This window comes from Coregonus clupeaformis, unplaced genomic scaffold, assembly GCF_020615455.1.
Source record: "Coregonus clupeaformis isolate EN_2021a unplaced genomic scaffold, ASM2061545v1 scaf4047, whole genome shotgun sequence".
Classification (NCBI taxonomy): domain Eukaryota; kingdom Metazoa; phylum Chordata; class Actinopteri; order Salmoniformes; family Salmonidae; genus Coregonus; species Coregonus clupeaformis.
Window position 1 is genome coordinate 3990 of NW_025537501.1, and position 25425 is coordinate 29414.

The 25425-nt window shown below is 45.8% G+C and overlaps 1 protein-coding gene across 1 annotated transcript; it reads left to right on the forward strand.

Annotated features, from left to right (window-relative positions):
* Positions 1-924: 924 nt before the first annotated feature.
* LOC123490459 (IQ motif and SEC7 domain-containing protein 3-like) lies at positions 925-21715 on the forward strand (the record flags this gene model as incomplete). The annotated part of the gene is made up of 5 exons (XM_045220498.1): positions 925-1050; positions 4558-4724; positions 12381-12520; positions 19014-19139; positions 21616-21715. Coding segments are annotated over exons 1-5 (640 nt in total), but the record flags the coding sequence as incomplete, so codon positions are not given.
* Positions 21716-25425: the final 3710 nt, after the last annotated feature.

The window sequence follows — 25425 nt, forward strand, 5'->3', positions numbered from 1 at the left end:
ATCAGATGAGATTTCAAGATAATCATCCTTCGATTCCATCACTCTAGGAAACATTTTCATCCAAACTGAGAAAGTTTCACCCTCAACACCCAGTCATCCAACTTTCAACGAATCCATTCATCTTCTCGCTCCCTTTGGCGGCCATTGCTTACAGAAATCACTAATTCCCATGCATTTATTCCAACTGGCTTGCAAATCTCTTTTATTTAAGCTGATTTAATTGCCTCTGACTAAGCTAGCCCATCCATTAATGGCTGGATTTTCTGCTCTGAAGGTTTGTGTCCCTGTGCTGGGGAAACGGTGATAAGCGGTGTAGCCGGGAGCTAGATGGGCCCTATCCCTGGTGTCCTTGCATCCATGCATGGATAATACCTGGGCGAAACTGACCTTGAAGTAGACATAGTGAAAGTTGTGAAAGTTGTTACCGATAGTTCTGAGTCGTTTCTGGGTTCACCTCCCCACGGCCGCAAGGGCAGGGGAAGTGGAAGTGGAAGTGGCGTCTGATGTGAATACTAACTGTGGTTTACAGATTCCTGAAGAAGTAACATATGTCTCTCTCTCTCCCTCCCTCCCTCCCTCTATCTCTCTCCCTTTCTCACCCCCCTTCTCTCTCTCTCTCTCTCTCTCTCTCTCTCTCTCTCTCTCTCTCTCTCTCTCTCTCTCTCTCTCTCTCTCTCTCTCTCTCTCCTCTCTCTCTCCCTCTCTCTCTCTCTCTCTCTCTCTCTCTCTCTCTCTCTCTCTCTCTCTCTCTCTCTCTCTCTCTCTCTCTCTCTCTCTCTCTCTCTCTCTCTCTCTCTCTCTCTCTCTCTCTCTCTCTGCCTCTCTGCCTCCCTCCCTCTATCTCTTTCTCTCTATATCTCTCCCTTTCTCCACCCCTTCCCTCTCTCTCTCTCTCTCTGCCTCCCTCCTTCTCTTTCTTTCCTGTAGTTGTGTGGTGGATGAGATGGATTTCTCAGGGATGGAGCTGGACGAGGCTCTGAGGAAGTTCCAGGCTCACATCAGAGTCCAGGGAGAGGCCCAGAAGGTGGAGAGACTGATCGAGGCCTTCAGGTGAGCTCCATTATTCAGTCAGTCTGTCAGTCAATCAGTCAGTCAATCAATCAATCAGTTAGTCAATCAATCTATTAATCAATTAATCAATCAATCATTTGTGTGTGTGTGATATATTGCTTTGTGAATAATCCCAGGAAGAGTAGCATTGATGGACTAATGGGTATCTTACTAAACTAAACGAAACTATAAACGAAACTCATCCTGGAGGGGGGTTTGACACAGGGCTGAAAAAACAAGACAATTCAGATAAGTCATCCAAATCCAGTACAAAGTCAGTCAGTTATGAACATATGAGGTCACTACTGGGACAAACAGAGAGACCTTTGTCTCAGGTTTAGAAGGCCTAAAAGACTGCAACGTTCAAGTGAGTTAAGCTCAACATCAGGCGAGGCACAGCCCTATAGTGTCTCTGCCCTCTTGTTGTCCATGGGTGGGCAGGACATTGTCGATAGCACTAAGGTCCATGTGTGTCTGAGCCTAAAACACAGCGCTAGGAATTTTTTTCAGTTCACGTCTCACTTCACCAGTCAACCCAAATCCTATCAAAACTTTCCAGTTTCTACATAGCCTGGTTATGCAGCCTGAATGCTGAAGCACCATTGTTTCACTGCATTCAGACTGGTTAAATCGGGCTCGTTTCAACCCTCCCTCCATTTAGATGGTTGACCCAGCCTTCCTCTTGGCTAGGTGCTCTGAAACAACAGGCAATCTCAACAGACAGGATAAGTACAACTTCCTGGTTTCCGAGTCTAAATGGTTATCCCATTTATGCCACAGCTGCGTTGCTCTGTGCTAACCAGCGTCCTTGAATACCCGCTCAATTACGATATGGCCAGCTGTCACGTTTGTCAAGGTGCGTCGCTAACAAGAGTGTTGTGTGCCGTCGTGAGCGGGCACAGAGACCGACGGCTGGTATTTGTTTTGGGTACGATTGGCGCCGAGTGCGTGTGGCACAGAGAGGGGCGGGGTAAAGAGTCAGGGAGGGAATGAGGGAGGAGAGGTTTATAAATAAGCACAGCTCTCTCATCTCCGCCGGCCTCCCCTGCTCCTCCAAACAGCGATGGAGAGAGAGAGAGGAATAGAAAAAGAGAGAGGGGGAGAGACTTGAAGGAGAGAGAACGAGAGAGAGAGTCTGAGAGAGAGAATGATGACGGGATGGAGGGAGAGAGACAGACTTCATAGAGAGTGAGGGGATAGGGAGAGACTTAAAGAAAGAAAGGGAGAGACGGATAGAGAAAGAGGTATGAATGTAAACACAGCAAGAAAGGCTGGTGGCAGGGAAATGAGAGAGAGAGGGAGGAAAGGGAGAGAGAGAACGTGTGAAGAATCACAAGAGAGGAGAAAATAAACACCTGGCAGCCTCTGTAGCTTGGCGTGTGTCAGCTAATAATGAACCCAACACTGTTTGGCATTCACACACACACACATACACACACACACACATACACACACACACACGATTCTTTACTCCCTTCACTGAAATAAAGGAAGGGAAGGGAATATAGGGTTTTCTCTTTCTAGGGATATCTGGTATTTCACTCTTTCAGGTAGAAAAGCAAAGAGAAATGTATAGAACACAGACTTTATTATTCATAAGAAAAAGCTATTGTGCTTTGATTGGCTACAAGGCCTTCCTTAAAGTCTAACCACAGTTCTTAATGGTGCAACTGCTGCAAACCATACAATATGTGGCTTAAGACAAGTTATTTTTCAGATAAAAGGCTAGTCTCCGTTAGATGATGCAGAATCAGTGGGGATGAACCCCAAACTGAGTACACGGTCTGAGTCCCAAATGGCAACTTATTCCCTACATAGCTAGTCCACTACCTGGGTGTATTCCTGGCCCACTGAGACGTAGATTCCAATCATGCAGCTCAGTGGTCACATGACTCCGGAGGGAGGCCAGGCCAGCCTACCTGGAAACCATCATTTATTAATATGGAATTACACTTTACGCTCCAGTAGAGGCCCTATGGGGTGTCTCACACACACACACACACACACACGTTGAAATAATAGATTGATTAATTAACAAAGGAAGTTTCCGTGTGAAATCTCATTCCATGCTACGGTAAAAAAAACGTTACATAACAGATTTGAATTGGCTGCCAATGCAGAGGAGAGCATAGCGTGACAATATGGCAGCATTCCAAATGGCACCCTATTCCCTATTTAGTGCACTACTTTTGACCAGGGCCCTCAAAGTAGGGCCCCTATGTAGGGAATAGTGTGCCATTTGGGATGCCGTCTATGATGAATACACCATTATCACTGAGCGAGTACGTATGCATTGTGACATACTGTAGCGAGCAGTGCAGTCACCCCACTGGGCACAGACGTCAGTTCAACTTCTAGTTTTGATTTACATTTGATTGAGTTGTCAACTAACGTGAATTCAACATGAAATCAACTAAAAATGTCGTCCTGTCATTGGATTTAGGTTAAAAATGGTGTAAAAAAAGACGATGACCTTTTGAAAATACAATCAGTTTTCTATGTTGATTCAACATCATCACATTGAATTTTTTTATGGTTGAATTGATGTGGAAACAATGTTGATTCAACCAGTTTTTGCCCATAATGTCATTTAAATGGTAGTGTCTGGAGAGTTCTGGGTTTTCACTGTGGAGAATTCTAAATCACACTCTTTACTCTATGGACTGCTATCTGTTAAGGCATGGACAGGCCCTCATGTTTCATCCTCTCACAACGCCCCCAAGTAGATAGACTGACTGTACTAGAATAGACACACACACACACACACACACACACTTAGTCATCAAATAAACACTCAGTCAAACACACACACACACACTCCACACACACACGTAGGTGTCTCTGCCAGTTAGATTGAGGAGGGGTGGTTGGTGTGTGGAGCTGCAAGGCCAGCAGTATTTCCTCTCAGATCTCAGGATGTTCTCTGGGACCTCCATCAACCCTGTGTCATCTTTACTGCAGAGGTGCCTAGGCAGGGAGATTTCTGCTGTCTATCCCATGGGGCACAGCGTAAATACACTACTGCCCTAGTTATGTAGCACTTTGTGACAACTGCTGATGTAAAAAGGGCTTTATAAAATACATTTGATTGATTGATTTGACTACTGTCGTTCTGTCTGTCTGCTGGTTTGCCAGGTTCTTTGTGGTGGCTAGGGAGAAGGGACTTCATCTTGTCTGTATATTCTGGTTGGTAGTGATGAGGTAATGGTAATGTAACAAGGTGAATTAGCAGGTTTCTGTTGAGGAAGAGGCCGGGAGGTCTATGCTATGGCAAGATTGTTGGATCTCTCTTACCATGCGCCATGTTCCTCTTTCCAGATCCTCTGGGGGGTGTGGGGTCTTATGGGTCCTGGTTGTGAGGTTTTTGTTGCATAAGAAATAAGACTGGTTTATGGGTTTTTGCTGATTTGAAGGACCACAACCGTTGTGTATAATCAAGTCAGTTTACAAATACTAACCCCCTCTCTACCCCCTCCCTCCTTTCCCCCTGCCTCCCACCCTCTCCAGTCAGCGGTACTGCATGTGTAACCCGGACGTGGTGCAGCAGTTCCACAACCCCGACACCATCTTCATCCTGGCCTTCGCTATCATCCTCCTCAACACAGACATGTACTCACCCAACATCAAGCCTGACCGCAAGATGATGCTGGAGGACTTCATACGCAACCTCCGTGGTGAGGCATTACTTTAATATAGTGTGTGTGTGTTGGAGCGGTAGATGGGGAGGAGGGGGAGGGTGGGAGTAGAGGAGGGGAGGGGAACGGGTAAGTAATAGTTAATTACTACTTACTTTATACTAGTTAGTTAGTTACTAGTTAGGTAGTTACTAGTTAGTTACTAGTTAGTTACTAGTTAGTTAGTTACTAGTTAGGTAGTTACTAGTTAGGTAGTTACTAGTTAATTACTAGTTAGTTAGTTACTAGTTAGTTAGTTACTACTAACACCCCTATCCAAATAGCTTCTACATGGTGTAGCCTTTCACAGAGTCCACTAAATCTTGAATCTACAGCGACGACATGATATTCAACCTATCAGGTCGCTGCAATGATTTGCCAGCGTTTGAAATGTCTGTAGCTGATTTAATATCCGTGTAACAAGAGAGGACGGCTAAAGTCCCAATCCATTGTCCCTAACAGTCAGCCTACTCTAATTCAAACCAGTTTTGTCCCAAATGGCACCCTGTTCTCTATATAGTGCACTACCTTTGACCAGGGTCCATGGCACCCTATTCCCTATGGGCTGTGGTCAAAAGTAGTGCACTATATAAGGAATAGGGTGCCATTTGGGACGTTGGTAAGATAGAGCGGCATCATAGTTTTCCGCTGCCAGGGAGGGATCCATCAGGACTGTGGGATCAATACAGTACAACTTGAATGGATTCATCCGGATGGCTCCTCACAATTACATTAAGTCGGAAAATGAATCGGGGTGTCTCATGCAAATAAGGATATGCCACGATGCTTGGCTTTCTCCCTCTCCCTCTGTTTGTGTCCTATCTCTCTCTCTCTCTCTCTCTCTCTCTCTCTCTCTCTCTCTCTCTCTCTCTCTCTCTCTCTCTCTCTCTCTCTCTCTCTCTCTCTCTCTCTCTCTTTCTCTCTCTGTCTGACTGTCTACTTCTCTTTCCCTCTCTCTTTCCTTAGTTCTCTCTCTTTCTATCTTTCAGCCTTCTCTCTCTTACTGTCTCTCTCCCTACCTCCACCCTTTCTCCCTCCCTCACTCCCTCCTTCCTCCTCTCTCACTCTATATTTTGAGTGGAGGGGAAAACACAGTTAAGAGATGGAGTCGGATGTTAATTAGTGAATAACAGAGGAGCGCTCACTGACTCAATTACACTGGACCAGAAATGTAAAAACATTCTGCAATGTCTAACCTGATGTATTGACACTGAATATAATTAAATAAATGACTTGTATTGTATCCTAGAAACCATTGCATATATATAAATGTCTTACTTTTAATGTATTGTGATGTCACGAGAGGCTGTGTCCTGGAGGGACGTTACATCCCCCTGAGGTGGCTGCAAACCCAGACAGCTATGGCTCCATCTGCTGGTATGGTCGGGAACTCCACCCCTCTATGGCCAATCTTCCCACGCAGCTGAAACAAATGAGGAGCTGATGAGCTGAAGGTTTGTGGAAGGGAAGAGACACAGTCTCCAACCTGGGCTCTCGGGAGGACAAGAGTGCTGCACGTCCACTTCCATGAGGAATATAAGGATTTGGAGATACTTACCTTTGGGAAATACTCACCTTTGGATATATGCACCTGTGGAAATACGTGAGAGACATTTGGAAGGACTTTTTGCTGGGTTGGCCACTAGCTGCAACGTGGACTACAGTAAGGCTGGGGAAAAGTTATCTGGCTGAATGAGAATTATGTTTTTGGATGTGGAAGAGACATCCCTGAACTGTTAACCCTTAAAGAGCCACAAGAGAACAGGAATTTGGTTATATTTTCGTTAATTTCCCAAGACCTATAATAAAATCCTTGTTTTGTTTGAACCTTGTCTCCTTGCACTACTTGAGCAATCCCGCTGAAAGCTGTGTAGCCTCTCGTGACGTCACAGATGGTGGAGAATACGGGCACGCTCAAGCGTTAATAGTGCATGTCAGAGGAGGATACCGAAGGTTTGATCACCCAGTTTTCCAAGTTGGCCGTAGGCTCCCCGCCGACTGAAATGGAGGACATATTGAAAGCCCTTGTTGCTGGCCAGCACGCCCAGATGCAAGCAAACGTGGCTCTCTTGGAGGAGCAAAAGAAAGCCAACCTTCTGAAGGCAGAGGAATTGCAGTTGCAGAGACAGAGGGTTGTCCAAAATACCCGCCCAATAAAGGCAAGTGACTTTATATCTAAGATGGGAGCTACCGATGACATTGAGGCATACCTGCATGCATTTGAGGCCACGGCCACTAGGGAAGCCTGGCCCAAGCAACAGTGGGTTGGTCTGTTAGCCCCCTTTCTAACCGGGAATCGCTGAATGCTGTCCGGGACCTGGGCCCTGACCAGGTTACTGACTATGATGCCCTGAAGTCTGAGATCCTCAGCAGATATGGACTCACAAAGTTTGGTATGGCCCAGCGCTTTCACAGTTGGACCTTCCAACCAGACCAACCTCCTCGGGCGCAGATGCATGAACTTGTCCGAATCGCAAGGAAATGGCTGGATCCGCAGAGGAATACAGCAGCGGCGGTGGTGGAGGCCGTTGTGGTGGATCGTTACCTACGCGCCCTGCCTTATGAGGCAAAACGGTTCATCAGTCAACAGGCCTTGACCACGGCTGATCTGACCGTGGAAGCTGTGGAAAAGTACCAGGCCACAGCGGAGATGCTGAATGCGTCCCGAAAGACCCCAGGAGGCGGCCCCCACCACAAATGGGAAGAACCCGTCCCAGAAGGACCCCAAGGTCTCGAACCCAGCCACGTCAGGACTTATCCCGGCTCCAGGGGGAGCCAGAAACCAGGCGGGTCCAAGAAGAGTACACCAGGAGGGGGAAACTCGACAGTGTTACCGGTGTGGGGGAGATGGGACATATCTCCTGGCAGTGTGGGGAAACCAGCCGATGAACCTATGCCCACTGCGGAGTCCTCCAGCTCAGCACCCACACACCGTTTTGCCTCGCTCTTGGGAGTCGTAGATGGCGGCCCAGATCGACCCCCACCTGCCCGGTAACTGTGAATCACCATGATGTGGAGGCCTTACTGGATTCTGGTAGCCGGGCCACCCTGGTGCGTAAGGATTTGGTGGGCCCAACGTGTCTGACCCCGGGAAAGTCCTCCCAGTTTCCTGTGTCCATGGGGACACCAGAGAATACCCCATTACTGAACTTACAATGACCAGCACACGGGGAACCATACACACGACGGCGGGGGTGGTTGATTCCCTCCCCGTCCCTGTCCTAATTGGGACGAGACTGCCCAGCCTTTTACCCACTCTGGAGAGAGTCTCAGGAGAGGATAACCCGAGTACCTCGGAAACGGAGAGGCAAGACTCATCCTGGGAAGGCTCCGGTGCAATCCTCCGAGTTACTCACTCCCGCCCGGGCTCTGATAGGGATGGCAGGTGCCCAGACCGACACAGAGACGGAGCTACAGAATCTGGACAAAGAACTGTCTGGTCTGAAGGGGACCGCTGAGAGGTATCGTTTGTTAAAGCAACAGTTAGACATGAAGACAGAAGAGTTAGATATCCTCCAGGCTAAACTCCAACAGAGCTCCTTCCAAGCAACAGGAGGAGCTGGAGAGGCTGCGCAGGACCATCGAGGAGTGTGAGGAGACCCTGCGCAGTAGTAAGGAGGTCCAGAAGAAGGCAGAGGAGAAGTACAAGGTGTTGGAGAACAAGATGAAGAATGCGGAGGCAGAGAGAGAAGGAACTGAAAGCTGCTCAACAGAAGCTAAACTCTGCTAAAACCAAGGCTGATGCGTTCAGTAAGAAACTCAAGGAGAGACAACAGGAGGCTGAGTCCCTGGTCCTAGAGTTGGAGGAGTTGAAGAGAGAGCAGTCTGGCAAGCACCACGGCAATGCGGACGCCCTCTCCCGGCGTGATGCCTTCTTCGCTGCCTTTACCCCGACGAGGGACGTCGGTCCCGAGGAGGGGATGTGTGATGTCACGAGAGGCTGTGTCCTGGAGGGACGTTACATCCCCTGAGGTGGCTGCAAACCCAGACAGCTATGGCTCCATCTGCTGGTATGGTCGGGAACTCCACCCCTCTATGGCCAATCTTCCCACGCAGCTGAAACAAATGAGGAGCTGATGAGCTGAAGGTTTGTGGAAGGGAAGAGACACAGTCTCCAACCTGGGCTCTCGGGAGGACAAGAGTGCTGCACGTCCACTTCCATGAGGAATATAAGGATTTGGAGATACTTACCTTTGGGAAATACTCACCTTTGGATATATGCACCTGTGGAAATACGTGAGAGACATTTGGAAGGACTTTTTGCTGGGTTGGCCACTAGCTGCAACGTGGACTACAGTAAGGCTGGGGAAAAGTTATCTGAGCGAGTGAGAATTATGTTTTTGGATGTGGAAGAGACATCCCTGAACTGTTAACCCTTAAAGAGCCACAAGAGAACAGAATTTGGTTATATTTTCGTTAATTTCCCAAGACCTATAATAAAATCCTTGTTTTGTTTGAACCTTGTCTCCTTGCACTACTTGAGCAATCCCGCTGAAAGCTGTGTAGCCTCTCGTGACGTCACAGTATCAAAATATGGCAGTGTTCACATAATTAGTATAACTCTTGATGTGTCTAATTGTACCGCTGTTGCACATATAATTAGTTTAATGACTTACATTGTATTCTAGAAACGTCTCCATATATAAATGTCTTACTGTTAATGTATCTAATTGTACTATAGTGAAGTCTCTTTGGAGTATGGGACCAAAGGGCCTATCACAGGGGTGGGCCATGCTGGTCCTGGACCAAAGGACCTATCACAGGGGGTGGGCCATGCTGGTCCTGGACCAAAGGGCATATCACAGGGGTGGGTCATGCTGGTCCTGGACCAAAGGGCCTATCACAGGGTGGGCCATGCTGGTCCTGGACCAAGGGCCTATCACAGGGTTGGGCCATGCTGGTCCTGGACGGCCGTAGTATGTGGTGCAGTCAGATGTACTACCTGAATTTGTTCAGGGAGAGATGGAGAGAACACATAAGAAGAGAAATCAGGAGAAAGACACAGTAAGCAGCTCTCTCTCAATCACTCTCTCTCTCTCTCTCTCTCCTCTCTCTCTCTCTCTCTCTCTCTCTCTCTCTCTCTCTCTCTCTCTCTCTCTCTCTCTCTCTCTCTCCTATATCTTTATGTATCTCTCTCTCCCCTCTCAATCTATCACACACACACACACACCCCCCACCCCCCACACACACACCCTGCTCCTCTTCCTCCCACTGTGCTGACTCCATAATGTTGAGTGATGCCTCAGCATATCCAAGGGTGCATCTGTGTCACTGCTCTGACGAGTGTCTACATTTTCCAAAATGATGCCCGACCTAGCAGCCTCATTGGTTCCTCAATGAACCACCCTGGCTATAATGGGGTCTATCTAGAGGGCAGCCTCACGGCCAAATGATACAGTATGTTCCCCCAGTCCCCAGTTGATATGTTCCCCCAGTCCCCAGTTGATATGTTCGCCCCAATCCCCAGTTGATATGTTCGCCCCAATCCCCAGTTGATATGTTCGCCCCAGTCCCCAGTTGATATGTTCTCCCCAGTCCCCAGTTGATATGTTACCCCCAGTCCCCAGTTGATATGTTACCCCAAGTCCCCAGTTGATATGTTCTCCCCAGTCCCCAGTTGATATGTTCGCCCAGTCCCCAGTTGATATGTTCGCCCCAATCCCCAGTTGATATGTTCGCCCCAGTCCCCAGTTGATATGTTCTCCCCAGTCCCCAGTTGATATGTTACCCCCAGTCCCCAGTTGATATGTTACCCCCAGTCCCCAGTTGATATGTTCCCCCCAGTCCCCAGCTGAGGGGAAGAAGTGCTATATTCAGAGGAATGTGGAGTCTGAATATTTTGAAGAAGTGCTTTATTCAGAGCAATGTGGAGTCTAAATATTTTGAAGAAGTGCTTTTTTCAGAGCATTGTGTAGTCTAAATATTTTGAAAAGTGCTTTATTCAGAGCAATGTGGAGTCTAAATATTTTTGAAGAAGTGCTGTATTCAGAGCTATGTGGAGTCTGAATATTTTGAAGTGCTTTATTCAGAGCTACGTGGTGTCTGAATATTTTGAAGAAGTGCTTTTTTCAGAGCATTGTGTAGTCTAAATATTTTGAAAAGTGCTTTATTCAGAGCAATGTGGAGTCTAAATATTTTTGAAGAAGTGCTGTATTCAGAGCTATGTGGAGTCTGAATATTTTGAAGTGCTTTATTCAGAGCTACGTGGTGTCTGAATATTTTGAGTCGTGGGATATTTCATAACATCAAGGGGAGTTTTTTTGCAATTAACTAATTTAACATTTGCTTCTGTCATTATTTTAATAGAATGTATGTGTGTGTGGGGTTGTGTGGTGTGGTGTGTGCGCGTGCCTGTGTGTGTGTTGATAGATTATGTAGAGGCGCTATATGTGTGTGTTTGATGGTGTGGTTTGAATGAGTGTGTTTGTTTGTGCTCTGTGATCATGACTGAGATATGAGTGTGTGTGTTTGGTTGTGCTCTGTGATCGGGACTGAGTGTGTGTGTTTGGTGCGCTGTGCCCAACGTGGTGTGTGTGTGTTTGATGCGCTGTGCCCAACATGGTGTGTGTGTGTGTGTGTGTGTGTGTTGGAGGGAGCTTCCTGTGGGCCAGTGTACACACAGCATGGCTCTTCCACCAGAACACAGAGCATTCACCATTCAACTCTCTTATTTCACAGCTTCACTGAGATCAATACACACACACACATACACACAATAAACACACACATGCACAGACACAAAATCACGCATACACACACACCCACACACATGCCGAACCCACACATACACACACAATAGAAAGACTACTGAATGTGTCATGGGCTGGGCTGTTTCTGCATGCATGTATGTATGTGCTGTGGTGCTGTAGCTTAGAGTAGTTTACAGTAGCTTACAGTAGCTTACATTAGTTTACAGTAACTTACAGTAGCTTACAATAGTTCACAGTAGTTTACAGTAGCTTACAGTAGTTTACAGTAGATTACAATAGTTTACAGTAGTTTACAGTAGCTTACAATAGTTTACAATAATTTACAGTAGCTTACAGTAGCTTACAGTATCTTACACTAGTTTACAATAGTTTACAGTAGCTTACAGTAGTTTACAGTAGCTTACAGTAGCTTACAATATTGTGTAGTAGTTTACAGTAGCTTACAGTAGTTTACAGTAGTTTACAGTAGCTTACAATAGTTTACAGTAGCTTACAATCGCTTACAGTAGTTTACAGTATCTTACAATAGCTTAATATAGTTTACAGTAGTTTACAGTAGTTTACAACCGTTTACAGTAGTTTACAGCATCTTACAATAGTGTACAGTAGTTTACAGTAGATTACAGTAGTTTACAAGTAGCTTACAGTATCTTACAGTAGTTTACAGTAGTTTACAGTATCATACAGTAGTTTACAGTAGTTTACAGTAGTTACAGTAGTTTACAGTAGTTTACAGTAGTTTACAGTAGTTTACAATAGTTTACAGTAGATTACAGTAGTTTACAGTAGTTTACAGTAGTTTGCAGGCTTGTGTCACTGTGCCTCTGTGTGGATGTCTGTGTATTTGGGATTGCATGTGTGTGTTTGGGCCTCTCAAACATTGCCACTGTTTCTAGAACATGGTTTGTGTGTGTGTGTGTGTGTGTGTGTGTGTGTGTGTGTCTAGGGGTGGATGACGGCGCTGACATTCCCAGAGACATGGTGGTGGGCATCTATGAGAGGATCCAACAGAGAGAGCTGCGCTCCAATGAAGACCACGTCACCTACGTCACCAAGGTGGAGCAGTCCATCGTGGGCATGAAGACAGTAAGGACACCAGGGCTTGACATTAATGCTTGTTCGGGACAAGTCACATATTTTGAGGGTACAAGCAGAATATAGATTTCAGTCAAATAAATCACACAGAAATCGCAATGTCAAACAATTACGCAGATCAGAGTTGGATCAGAGTGTCCCCCGAATGCGTTGCGATGTGCACTGTTCTCCCAATCTCTGCAGAGCGCATCGGAGTAGAATTGTATTGCATTGACAGGCACGAGCGGTCTTTCAATGACCTGCACAGATCCCCATGTAGCCGCGATGTACACACACATGCTCACACACAGATGCAAGCGCACACGCACACACAGATGCACACACACACCGTAATGGATGGTGCCTGACCGATCCATCAATGTTTACTTGGTGACAGAAGCCACTCAGTCATCCTATAGCTAGTCATTTATCATTGACAGATACATCTGAAAAGAATAAGAATCATTTGAGCTGTTTTGGTCACTCAAGAGCAAGGTTGATTTAGTTTGAGAAGATACCCAGTGCAATAAGTCAGCCCAAGGGTGTCAAACTCATTCCATGGAGGGCCTAGTGTCTGCTGGTTTTTGGTTTTTCCTTTCAATTAACATTTTCATTTACATTTTCGTCATTTAGCAGACGCTCTTATCCAGAGCGACTTACAATTAAGACCTAGACAACCAGGTGAGGGGGAGTTCCTTACTAATTAGTGACCTTAATTCATCAATCAAGTACAAGGGAAGAGCGAAAACCCGCAGTCACTCGGAATGAGTTTGACACGTGGGTTAGCCCATCAAGGTACAGTACCAGTCAAAGTGACTGGTTGAGAGAATGCCAAGACTTTGAAGAATCTAAAATCTAAAATATATTTGGATTTATTTAAAAAAAAATTGGTTACTACATGATTCCATATGTGTTATTTCATAGTTTTGATGTCTTCACTATTATTCTACAATGTAGAAATTAGTTAAAAATAAAGAAAAACCCTTGAATGAGTAGGTGTGTCCAAACTTTTGACTGGTACTGTATATCTATCTAATCCGACCGCAGTCATGGGCGGCAGGTAGTTTTTGAGTAATGATTGCAGTCCTGATAATGAGCCTTTGCTAATGGTGGTGATGCTAATGGATAAAATGGCTAATGGGCTCGGCTGACAGTGCTGAGGAAAGGTAGTTACAGCGTTCGCTAACAACGCTAATGGAAAAGACTGAAGGACTTTGGAATAGTGTCTTCTTTTACAGTACCTTAGCAGAAAATGATTAAATGATCATACTACCACAACGTTCAGTTCATACTACCTCAACAGGACTCCACAGTACTATACAGTTCATACTACCTCAACAGTACTCCACAGTACTATACAGTTCATACTACCTCAACAGTACTCCACAGTACTATACAGTTCATACTACCTCAACAGTACTCCACAGTACTGTGCAGTTCATACTACTTCAACAGTACTCCACAGTACTATAGAGTTCATACTACTTCAACAGTACTCCACAGTACTGTGCAGTTCATACTACCTCAACAGTACTCCACAGTACTGTGCAGTTCATACTACCTCAACAGTACTCCACAGTACTGTTCAGTTCATACTACCTCAACAGTACTCCACAGTACTGTGCAGTTCATATTACTTCAACAGTACTCCACAGCACTATACAGTTCATACTACCTCAACAGTATTCCACAGTACTGTGCAGTTCATACTACTTCAACAGTACTCCACAGTACTATACAGTTCATACTACCTCAGTATTGCAGTGCCGGTGATAATGACACAAGCAATCAACAAGCTTCCACCCACTGTGCAGTTTCATATAATTTTTCTACAATGAGTAGGCTAAAGGGAGAATGAGCACAGCATCATTAGCGTAGCATCACAGCTAATGACTGCCTCCTTCTATGAGGAGTGTGACTGCCTTGCATGTTTGAGGAGCTAGGCAGGAGGCTCTGTGTTAGCTTGCAGGGATATGGAGAGAAAAGAGGGAAGGAGGGAGAGGGAGAGAGAGATACTTTTTACTTTTAAAAGCTCTTTATTTAACCATTCATAAAGAGAGAGAGAGAGAGAGAGAGAGAGAGAGAGAGAGAGAGAGAAGGGGAGAGAGAGCGAGAGAGAGAGAGAGAGAAGGGGAGAGAGAGAGGGAGAGAGAGAGGGAGAGAGAGAGAGAAGGGGAGAGAGAGCAGAGAGAGAGAGAGAGAGAGAGAGAAGGGGAGAGAGAGAGAGAGAGAGAAGGGGGAGAGAGAGAGAGAGAGAGGTAGAGAGAGAGAGAGAGAGAGAGAGAGAGAGAGAGGGGGAGAGAGAGAGCCCACCCAGGAAGAGAAGAAAGAGGGACGGAGGGAAAGATGGAGAGAGAGGTGAGAGGGGGAAGGAGAGGGTATTTGGATAATGAGGGAGGGATTTAGGGGAAGATAAAGAGAGAGGTGAGAGGGGGAAGGAGAGGGTATTTGGATCATGAGGGAGGGATTTAGGGGAAGATAAAGAGAGAGGTGAGAGGGGGAAGGAGAGGGTATTTGGATCATTCCCTGAAGGTTCTGTTTTGCTGTGTTATCTGCCTAAATAAAAAAGGCCCAAATCATGGAGAAGCCCTCTCTGTATTGGTACTGGCCACGGTATGCACATGACAGAACCCCATGGAGCTCACCTTAACTCACACACTTCTGAACGACCCACTCTCTTTCACTCTTTTCAATCACTATCACTCCTTCATTAGTCACATTTCCTCTCTCTGTTTCCCTCACCCCTCTCTCTCTCTGTCTGTCTCGCTCTCTTTCTCTCGACCTCATTATTGCTTCTCTCTCTCTCTCTCCCTCCATCTCTCTCTCTCTCTCTCTCTCTCTCTGTCTCTCTCTGTCTCGCTCTCTTTCTCTCGACCTCATTATTGCTTCTCTCTCTCTCTCTCCCTCCATCTCTCTCTCTCGCTCTCTCTCTCTCTCTCTCTCTCTCTCTCTCTCGCTCTCTCTCTCTCTCAATTCAATTCATTTCAATTTAAGGGCTTTATTGGCATGGGAAACGTGTGTTAACATTGCCAAAGCAAGTGAAGTAGATAGTAAACAAAAGTGAAATAAACAATAAATATTAACAGTAAACATTACACTCAGAAGTTTCAAAAGAATAAAGACATTTCAGATGTCATATTATGTATATATACAGTGTTGTAACAATGTGCAAATAGTTAAAGTACAAATGGGAAAATAAATAAACATAAATATGGGTTGTATTTACAATGGTGTTTGTTCTTCACTGGTTGCCCTTTTCTTGTGGCAACAGGTCACAAATATTGCAGCTGTGATGGCACACTGTGGTTTTTCACCCAGTAGATAAGGGGAGTTTATCAAAATTGGGTTTGTTTTCAAATTCTTTGTGGATCGCTGTAATCTGAGGGAAATATGTGTCTCTAATATGGTCATACATTTGGCAGGAGGTTAGGAAGTGCAGCTCTCTCTCTCTCTCTCTCTCTCTCTCTCTCTCTCCCTCCATCTCTCTCTCTCTCTCTCTCTCTCTCTCTCTCTCTCTCTCTCTCTCTCTCTCTCTCTCTTTCTCTCCTGCCCACCTTTTTTTCTCAAGCAGTCTCCCTCTCTACAGCCCCAGTGGACATTCTGTCTTATCGTTTTTGTATTGGACCCTAAGTACCGCTCGACAGCTAATCCTACAAGCCGTAAGGGAACTGGAATTAGACTAGCGTCATATCCAGTTAATTCTCATGTACTCCTGAGGGGATACACAGTTATTATTCTTTTGTGAAGAGACCTGACATAACCCCTTACGCCTCCGACAAGTGTCTCTATACTGTGAGCTACTATATCCTTAAGACTGCCCCTCTGGGAGTCAGTCTGTACATTGGATAAATAATATACATTTGAATAAGTATTCACACCCCTTGACTTTTCCCACATTTTGTTGTTACAGCCTGAATTTAAAATGGATAAAATGTAGATGTTACACTGGCTACACACAATACCCCATAATGTCAAAGTGGAATTGTTTTTAGATTTTTTTAAACAAATTAATTAAAAATGAAAAACTGAAATATCTTGAGTTAAGAAATAAATAAACCAATTTGTTATGGAAAGCCTAAATAAGTTCAGGAGTAAATATTTGCTTAATAAGTCACATAATAAGTTGCATGGACTGTGTGCAATAATAGTGTTTAATATGATATTTGAATGACTACCTCATCTCTGTACCCCATACATACAATTATCTGTAAGGTCCCTCAGTTGAGCAGTGAATTTCAAAACCGATTCAACCACAAAGACCAGGGAGGTTTTCCAATACCTCGTAAAGAATGGCACCTATTGGTTGATAGGTAAATAAAAAGCAGACATTGAATATCCCTTTAAGCATGGTGAAGTGATTGATTACACCAGTCACTACAAAGACACAGGCGTCCTTCCTAACTCAATTGCCGGAGAGGAACGAAACCACTCAGGGATTTCACCATGAGGCCAATGGTGACTTTAAAATAGGTAGAGTTTAAGGGCTGTGATAGGAGAAAACTGAGGATGGCTCTATCAAGGCTCAGGATAAGACCCAGATGCAGACAGTTCGAAATAGCAAACGTTTATTTACAAAAACAGGGGGCAGGTAAACGTCAGGTCAAGGGCAGGCAGAGGTCAGTAATCCAGAGCAGAGTCCGAAAGGTACAGAAACGGAAGGCAGGCTCAGGGTCGGGGCAGGCAGAGGTCAGTAATCCAGAACAGTGTCACAAGGTACAGAACGGCAGGCAGGCTCAGGGCAGACAGAATGGTCAAAACCAGGAAAAACTGGAAAACAGGGACTAGTGAAAAACAGGAGTACAGGCAAACCGCTGGAAAGCTTGACGAGACAAAACGAACTGGCAATAGACAAACAGAAAACACTGGTATAAATGCACAGGAGATAATAGGGACAAATGGAATACACCTGGTGGGGGGTGGAGACAAGCACAAGACAGGTGAAACGGATCAGGGTGTGACAGGATCAACAACATTGTAGTTACTCCACAATACTAACCTAATTGACAGAGTGAAAAGAAGGAAGCCTGTACAGAATAAATATATGCCAAAACATGGATCCTGTTTGCAACAAGGAACTAAAGTAATACTGCAAAAAAATATGGTCAAGCAATTAACTTGAATACAAGTGTTATGTTTGGGGCAAACCCCAAATATTGTATTTTCAGCTGTTTGATGCTGGTGTACAAAACCAAAAGTAAAAGACGCAAATAACTTAAGTACGGGGAAGCATAGAAATAGTGCACATAGAAAATATCTACAGTTTCTTAGACTTGCTTTCTATGAGAATGACAGATCTATAACTCACATTTCTATGTGGATTTCGTCAGGTCACCCAAAAAGTTACGTATTGCAGCTTTAAATGGGGGGTCGGACCACCTGCTTATGTCCCAGACTGTATCTCTGCAACAGCAGTTCAACCCACAACCCTTCTGTGTACAGCACAGTCACTTGAACTGTTACGCCAAACATCACCTACCGTTTCAGTTCACCACTCTCCATTTATTAGTGTTGCTAGTCTTTTTCCTCCACTATAAGAGAAAAGAGAGCGAGAAAGAGAGAGAGCAAGAGAGGGGGAGAAAGAGAAGGAGAGGGGGAAGATGTAAGTATAGCCAAGGGTGAGAAAAAGAGGAACAACTTGACCTTGTCTGTGAGGTTCACTGTACTTTAGAAAACCCCTTGCAGGCTAAAAGATCAGAGCCTCTCTTTAAGGGAGTCAATGGAGCACAGAGAGATCGATGGGCCACGGCCATGACACCCTTAATCAACAACACTCTCCACCTTTCCCCTCTCTCTCTCACTCTCTCTCTCTCTCTTTTGTCTCTCTCTCTCGCTCACCCTCCCCCTCCCCCGCTTTGGCTCGCCAACAGCATCAGTTTATCCCTTCTTTCTGTTCTCCGTCCTGACCATGCTCTCCTTTCTTTCATTTCTGAGAATGTGAAGTGTTCTAAGAAGCAGGCTTAATGGTAATTTTTTACAGGCATAGCTGTCCTATCAGCCTGAGCAGAATTCATCAACATGACCTTATGTAACAGAATCCTTTGGATTTATGGAGGCAGTTATTGACAGGAGAGTAATAGCTCAGCGGTGTAATTCTGTTGCAGCCCACAGTAGAACAGGGTAGCATATCATTGTGCTTGGAGATCTTGAAAGACGCCAATGAAAAGTGGTGGAGTGATTTCCTTTCCCTTAAACTTCTGCAGAGTATTGTATTTTTGAATTAGCTATATAAATAAATTTGATTGTGCCAATAAAGCTTGTTCTAAAATCTCTCTCTCTCTCTCTCTCTCTCTCTCTCTCTCTCTCTCTCTCTCTCTCTCTCTCTCTCTCTCTCTCTCTCTCTCTCTCTCTCCTCTCTCTCTCTCTCTCTCTCTCTCTCTCTCTCTCTCTCTCTCTCTCTCTCTCTCTCTCTCTCTCTCTCTCTCTCTCTCTCTCTCTCTCTCTCTCTCTCTCTCTCTCTCTCTCTCTCTCTCTCTCTCTCTCTCTCTCTCTCTCTCTCTCTCTGTAGGTTCTGTCTGTTCCCCACAGAAGATTGGTGTGTTGTAGCCGTCTATTTGAGGTGACGGACGTCAACAAGGCCCAGAAACAGGCAGCCCACCAGAGAGAAGTCTTCCTCTTCAATGATCTTATCGTGGTAAGAATCCCTGACACCGGACTGACTGTTGAAAAGATTGTGGGAAATGTAGTATTGTCTTCAAAAAGGATGATAAGCTTACTACACTCCTCTGAGGATTATAGGTGACATTGTTTTAGGATTATAGCACTGCAAATGTCTACCTGTTTGGATTGAATTGATTTGCGCCACAATTACTTTTGGGAAGTGTGGTATCCCCTGACCTAAAGTAGCAACATTTCCAAACTATACTGAAATGAAGTAAAGGGTCAGTAATGAAGTCCAAGCTCTCACTTGGGCTAGCGTCACTCGGAGAAGTCATTAATTCGTTCAAAGTCACATCGAATGGGCCTGGGAGTTAATCATAGATTAAATGTCTATTATAATTAATACAATCATTAGGGCGACTCCAAATGTTATCTATGTGAAGTATTAAACTACTCCCATAATTCCACTAGTTCTCATCTTAAACAGTCTCGAACACAAACTGGGGGAGAGAAAATAAAAATGAAAGTGTTTCTCTGCTGCCTGCGCTGCTGTCAAAAAGTAATTGTGCCTCGAAGCGAGGAGGGGAGTTTTGAAAATGCTATTTTTTTGCAGAGCCAGAAAGAAATCCTCTTGCGACGTCTCGGCGGAAAAACTGTTGATTCGGCACAAAGAGAATGTCATTATTACTTCAATCGCTGAACCTAATTTTTTTAGCGTGAAAAGAAATGAGGACGCACTCTCGAGGTTTACGCAATTACAAGTAATTAAGAGACCTTGTTTCTCACGACTACTCAGAGAGTAGGGTCTAGGGTCTGTGATAAGTTTGCAATTTTCGTATTTATTTTACTGTGTGAAATGAATCGTAAGGGGGTTCTTCTTTATGAGTTAATCATTATTCTTGCCGTTCCAACCCTCTCGTCTGCAGCGGTGGATGTGTCACGGTGATGTATTGGTTTAATATGGCGGCTTACCAAAAATGGCCCTGCAGTATCAGCACTGAGGAGATACTCTCATCTTTCTGTCTCTGTAATGTTTCTATACTGTATGAGAGCTCCCCTCCTCTCTCTCTCTCTCTCACGCTCTCTCTCATCTCCCTCTCTCTCTCTCTCTCTCTCTCTCTCTCTCTCTCGCTTTCTCTCTCTCTCTCTCTCTCTCTCTCTCTCTCTCTCTCTCTCTCTCTCTCTCTCTCTCACGCTCTCTCTCTCTCTCTCTCTCTCTCTCTCTCTCTCTCTCTCGCTCTCTCTCTCTCTCTCTCTCTCTCTCTCTCTCTCTCTCTCTCTCTCTCTCTCTCTCTCTCTCTCTCTCTCTCTCTCTCTCTCTCTCTCTCTCTCTCTCTCTCTCTCTCTCTCTCTCTCTCTCTCTCTCTCTCTCTCTCTCTCTCTCTCTCTCTCTCTCTCTCTCTCTCTCTCTCTCTCTCTCTCTCTCTCTCTCTCTCTCTCTCTCTCTCTCTCTCTCTCTCATTATCTCCCTCGTTATCTCCCTCATTATTTCTCTCCCCATAAGGCATATCTGTTTTCCTCCACACACTCACAAACACATCCTTGGAAAAATATAAAAAGTTGCAGTGCTGTTATGTTACTTTCACTGGAAATGGGATATTTGGCAGAGTGAAAGCTATACTGTAGAAAATTGGCTCTCTGAAGGTCATTAGTAGGATGCATATGCTGTGTTGATCCTCTCCGACCGATGATGGATAGTTGCAGCCAATACATTTTTGAATACTTTTCTATTCCATATTTTATCACGGAGGTCACATTGAGACTTGAATGGCTTTTTCTTGAGTGCCTTGGACAGGAAACGCCAATGTGAAGCAAACTTCAAAGCCTCTTGAAAGCACGGCTTAAAACCTTAGCACCAACCATAACCTAAACCCAACCGTAACCTGACAATAACACGTACAATGCTGACTGAGATTGAAGATAAATTCTTTGACAATAATAGAAGAAAATAGTAATTGCTGGTCATCTGTTACAATGGAGATACTGTTTGCTCTGCTCCCACAACACATGCCACTGGAACAGTGTTTGGGGGTTAAGTGTCTTGCTCAAGGGCACAAGGGTGGTGGATGGGACTTGCCCACATCCTTTAGGCTACTTCTCTAACCTCTAAGCTACCTATGTTTGTTATGCTCTTCAGGGTGGTTTTCCAGTCACAGTTAGTCCTGGAATAAAAATCAAGCTCAATGGAGAATCTTAATTGAAAATGCCTTTTAGTCCAGGATTAGGATTGATCTGTGTCCATAAAACCACACTAATATGTTTTAAAGGTGGAACAGAAGACATCCTGAATAGGTTCTTATTTTGATGTTCTGATTGACAAACCAGTATCTTAAAAAATACATCTCCATCTTTGCTGATAACTTCTTTATTGAGGAAAAATGCACTTAATACGACTGTGATATGTGGTTGTCTCACCTAGCTATTTTAAGATAAGTCGCTCTGGATAAGAGTGTCTGCTACATTTCTAAAATGTAAATGTAAATGACGTTTTGCCCCGTTTTTACCCTCAGATCCTGAAGCTCTGTCCGAAGAAGAAGAGTTCAGCAGCCTACACCTTCTGTAAAGCCCTGGGCCTCCTGGGAATGTACTTCACACTGTTTGAGAACGAGTGTAAGTCACCTAACACCATGATCACTAGTCCCCTCCAAAGAATACAGACAGAGAGAGAGAGAAAGAGAGATGGAGAGAGAGAGAGAGAGAGAGAGAGAGAGAGAGAGAGAGAGAGAGAGAGAGAGAGAGAGAGAGAGAGACAGAGAGAGAGAGAGAGAGCGAGAGGGAAAGAAAGAGGGAGAAAGGAGAGGGCGAGAGAGACTGGGAGAATGAGACGGAGTGAGGGACGAACACTTTTTCTTAAATAATTTTGCCATGGCGTTTCCAACTCAAAATGAAACAAGCAGTAAGCAGTGCAGGAATTTGTTATCTTGATCTGCAAGTATATCCTTGAAAGTACATCCCTTTTTGAGAAATGTACACCACTATCATAGAGGAAGAGAGAAGAAAAGAGAGGAGGGAAAGAAACGGTGGGAGGGAGGGGTATGGGGGAGTGCGAGAGGGAGGGAGAATGTAGTGAAAACAACAAAAGGGAATGAAGCAGATAAATGGTGCTAACAATCCCAGTCACATACAGTACCTAGAATACATTGTGTTAGCCTTGATTTGTGTACATTATACATAACTCTGTTTATTTGGATAAAAAGCCTCTTCTAAACCAACATATTACGTAGCCAACCCCAAGGTTATGGGTTTGATTCTCACATGGGTCACATACATACATACATAAATACACACATACTTTATTCTTTTATTTTTTATTTAACCTTTATTTAACTAGGCAAGTCAGTTAAGAACAAATTCTTATTTACAATGACGGCCTACCAAAAGGCAAAAGGTGGGAACGGGGGCTGGGACTAAAAATAAATATAAAAAAATAGGACAAAACACACATCACGACAAGAGAGACATAAAGAGAGACCTAAGACAACAACATAGCATGGGAGCAACACATGACAACACAGCATGGTAGCAACACAATATGACAACAACAAAACAAAACATGGCAGCAGCACAACATGGTAGCAGCACAAAACATGGTAGAAACATTATTGGGCACAGACAACAGCACAAAGGCAAGAAGGTAGAGACAACAATACATCACGCAAAGCAGCCACAACTGTCAGTAAGACATACAATACCAGTCAAAAGTTCGGACACACCTACTCATTCAAGGGTTTTCTTTATTTTTACTATTTTCGACATTGTAGAATATAGTGAAGACATCAAAACTATGAAATAACACATGTAGTAACCAAAAAAGTGTTAAACAAATCCAAATATATTTTAGATTTTAGATTCTTAAGGTCGTAAGGTCAAATAGCCCTTACACAGCCTGGAGGTGTTTTTGGTCATTGTCCTGTTGAAAAACAAATAGTCCCACTAAGCGCAAACCAGATGGGATGGCGTATCGCTGCAGAATGCTGTGGTAGTGTCACAGTTCCCTCAGCCAGAACCCAAAAGCAGACCAGGACAAGGAGAGTTGAACGAAGGTGAGGGTTTATTGGATACGACAAAAAGGTGCAGTATAATCCAGGGACAGAGCGGGCGGCGTGGTTGAGTAGTTGGGGGTGCAGTCTGGGTCCAGTGATGGCTCGGCAGCCGCCGACCATCAGGCAGAGGTGGAGTGAAGGTTCCGGACGTGTGACTGCAGGTGGAACAAAAACGGAGGTAAGAACACAAAACTCAACAAAGTACAAAATAACAAAACTCACGCAAGATACTCTTAACTGATACACAGTACACCTACTGTTCATGGCTAACGATCCGGCAGGAACTGGATGTTGGGCCAGAGCCTAAGAAAGGTGCTGATTAGGCCCAGGTGTGCAGATTGCTAACAGGAATCAGGTGCGGCAACCAGAGCGCTCCCCGGAGCGTTCCCGAACCCTCGGGAAACTGGAGACTACGACCAGACCCCGACTCAGACAGCCGGGATCGTTACAGTACCCCCCTCCGGACGAAACGCCACCGGGCGGACTCCCGGAGCGCCAGGATGGAGGCGGTAAAAGTCCCTGATGAGATCCGCATCTAGGACCTGTCGCCGCGGAACCCAACTCCTCTCCTCCGGACCATACCCCTCCCAGTCCACGAGATACTGGAAACCCCGGCCCCGCCGTCTGGCATCCATAATGCGACGCACCGTGTAGGCAGGACCACCTCCGATCATCCGAGGAGGAGGAGGAGGAGGCGGAGGAGGCAACAGAGGACTGAGGAAGACAGGCTTGAGGCAGGGAGACATGAAAAGTGGGATGGACTCTGAGCGTCCTCGGTAGTTTGAGTCGCACGGCCACTGGATTGATCACCTTCTCCACCACAAACGGACCAATAAACTTCGGTAACAACTTCCTAGACTCAGTCCGTAACGGAAGATCCCGTGTGGCCAACCAAACCCTATCTCCGATGGTATAGGTGGGAGCGGGGATCCGGCGACGTTCGCCTGGAGCTGATACGGTCCGAACCTCTAAGGAGTGCCTTTCTGGCCCGATGCCAGGTCCGGTGGCAACGCCGAATATGGGCCTGAACAGAAGGCACTGAGAGCTCCTTCTCCTGAGAAGGGAACAGGGGAGGTTGGTAGCCATACAGGCACTGGAAGGGAGACATCCCAGTGGCCGATGTAGGGAGAGTATTGTGGGCATACTCAACCCAAGGCAACTGAGAGGCCCAGGAGGTGGGGTTGGAAGAGACCAGACAGCGTAGCGTGGATTCCATCTTCTGGTTGGCTCTCTCCGCCTGACCATTGGATTGGGGGTGAAAACCAGATGTGAGACTGACTGTAGCTCAATGGCCAAACAGAAGGACTTCCAGACAGCAGAGGTAAACTGAGGGCCACGGTCGGAAACGATATCACTGGGCAACCCGTGGACCCTGAAAACCTCCCTAACCAGGATCTCGGACGTCTCCGAGGCAGAGGGAAGCTTGGCAATAGGCACAAAGTGGGCGAACTTGCTGAATCTGTCCACGATAGTCAGAACGACCGTGTTCCCCTCAGAAGCGGGCAACCCCGTGACGAAGTCCAGGGCCAGATGCGACCATGGACGCCGGGGAATAGGAAGGGGATGAAGTAGTCCAGAGCTGGGCCGATTGGTACTCTTATTCTGCGCACACACTGGACAGGCAGCAACAAAACCCCGAGTATCCTCGGCCATGGCAGGCCACCAAAAGCGTCTGCGAAGAAACGCCATCGTCCGAGCCACGCCGGGTGACAAGCCATCTTGCTGGCGTGGGACCATTTGAGGACAGCAGGGCCGAACCGACTCAGGCACAAACAACCGACCGGGTGGACCGTTACCGGGACCGGGCTGAGTCCGAAGGGCCGCCAGCACCTCCTCCTCAATCTTCCACATCACTGCTCCCACGACGCAGTGCCGGGGAGAATAGTCTCGGTCTTGGACCCACTCTCCTCCGTCTTGGAGAACATCCGGGACAAGGCGTCCGCCTTGCCGTTCTTAGATCCAGGTCGGAACGTCAGGGCAAACTTGAATCGTCCGAAAAACAACGCCCACCTGGCCTGGACGGGAGTTGAGACGTTTAGCCGATTGCACGTAAGCAAGATTCTTGTGGTCAGTCCAGACAATAAACGGTTGCTCCGCCCCCTCCAACCAGTGGCGCCACTCCTCCAAGGCAAGTTTCACCGCGAGAAGCTCCCGGTTACCCACATCGTAATTCCTCTCCGCAGGCGAAAGCGCAGAGTAGTAGGCGCAGGGATGGAGTTTACTGTCCGTGGAGCATCGCTGCGACAGGATGGCGCCAACTCCCACATCAGACGCGTC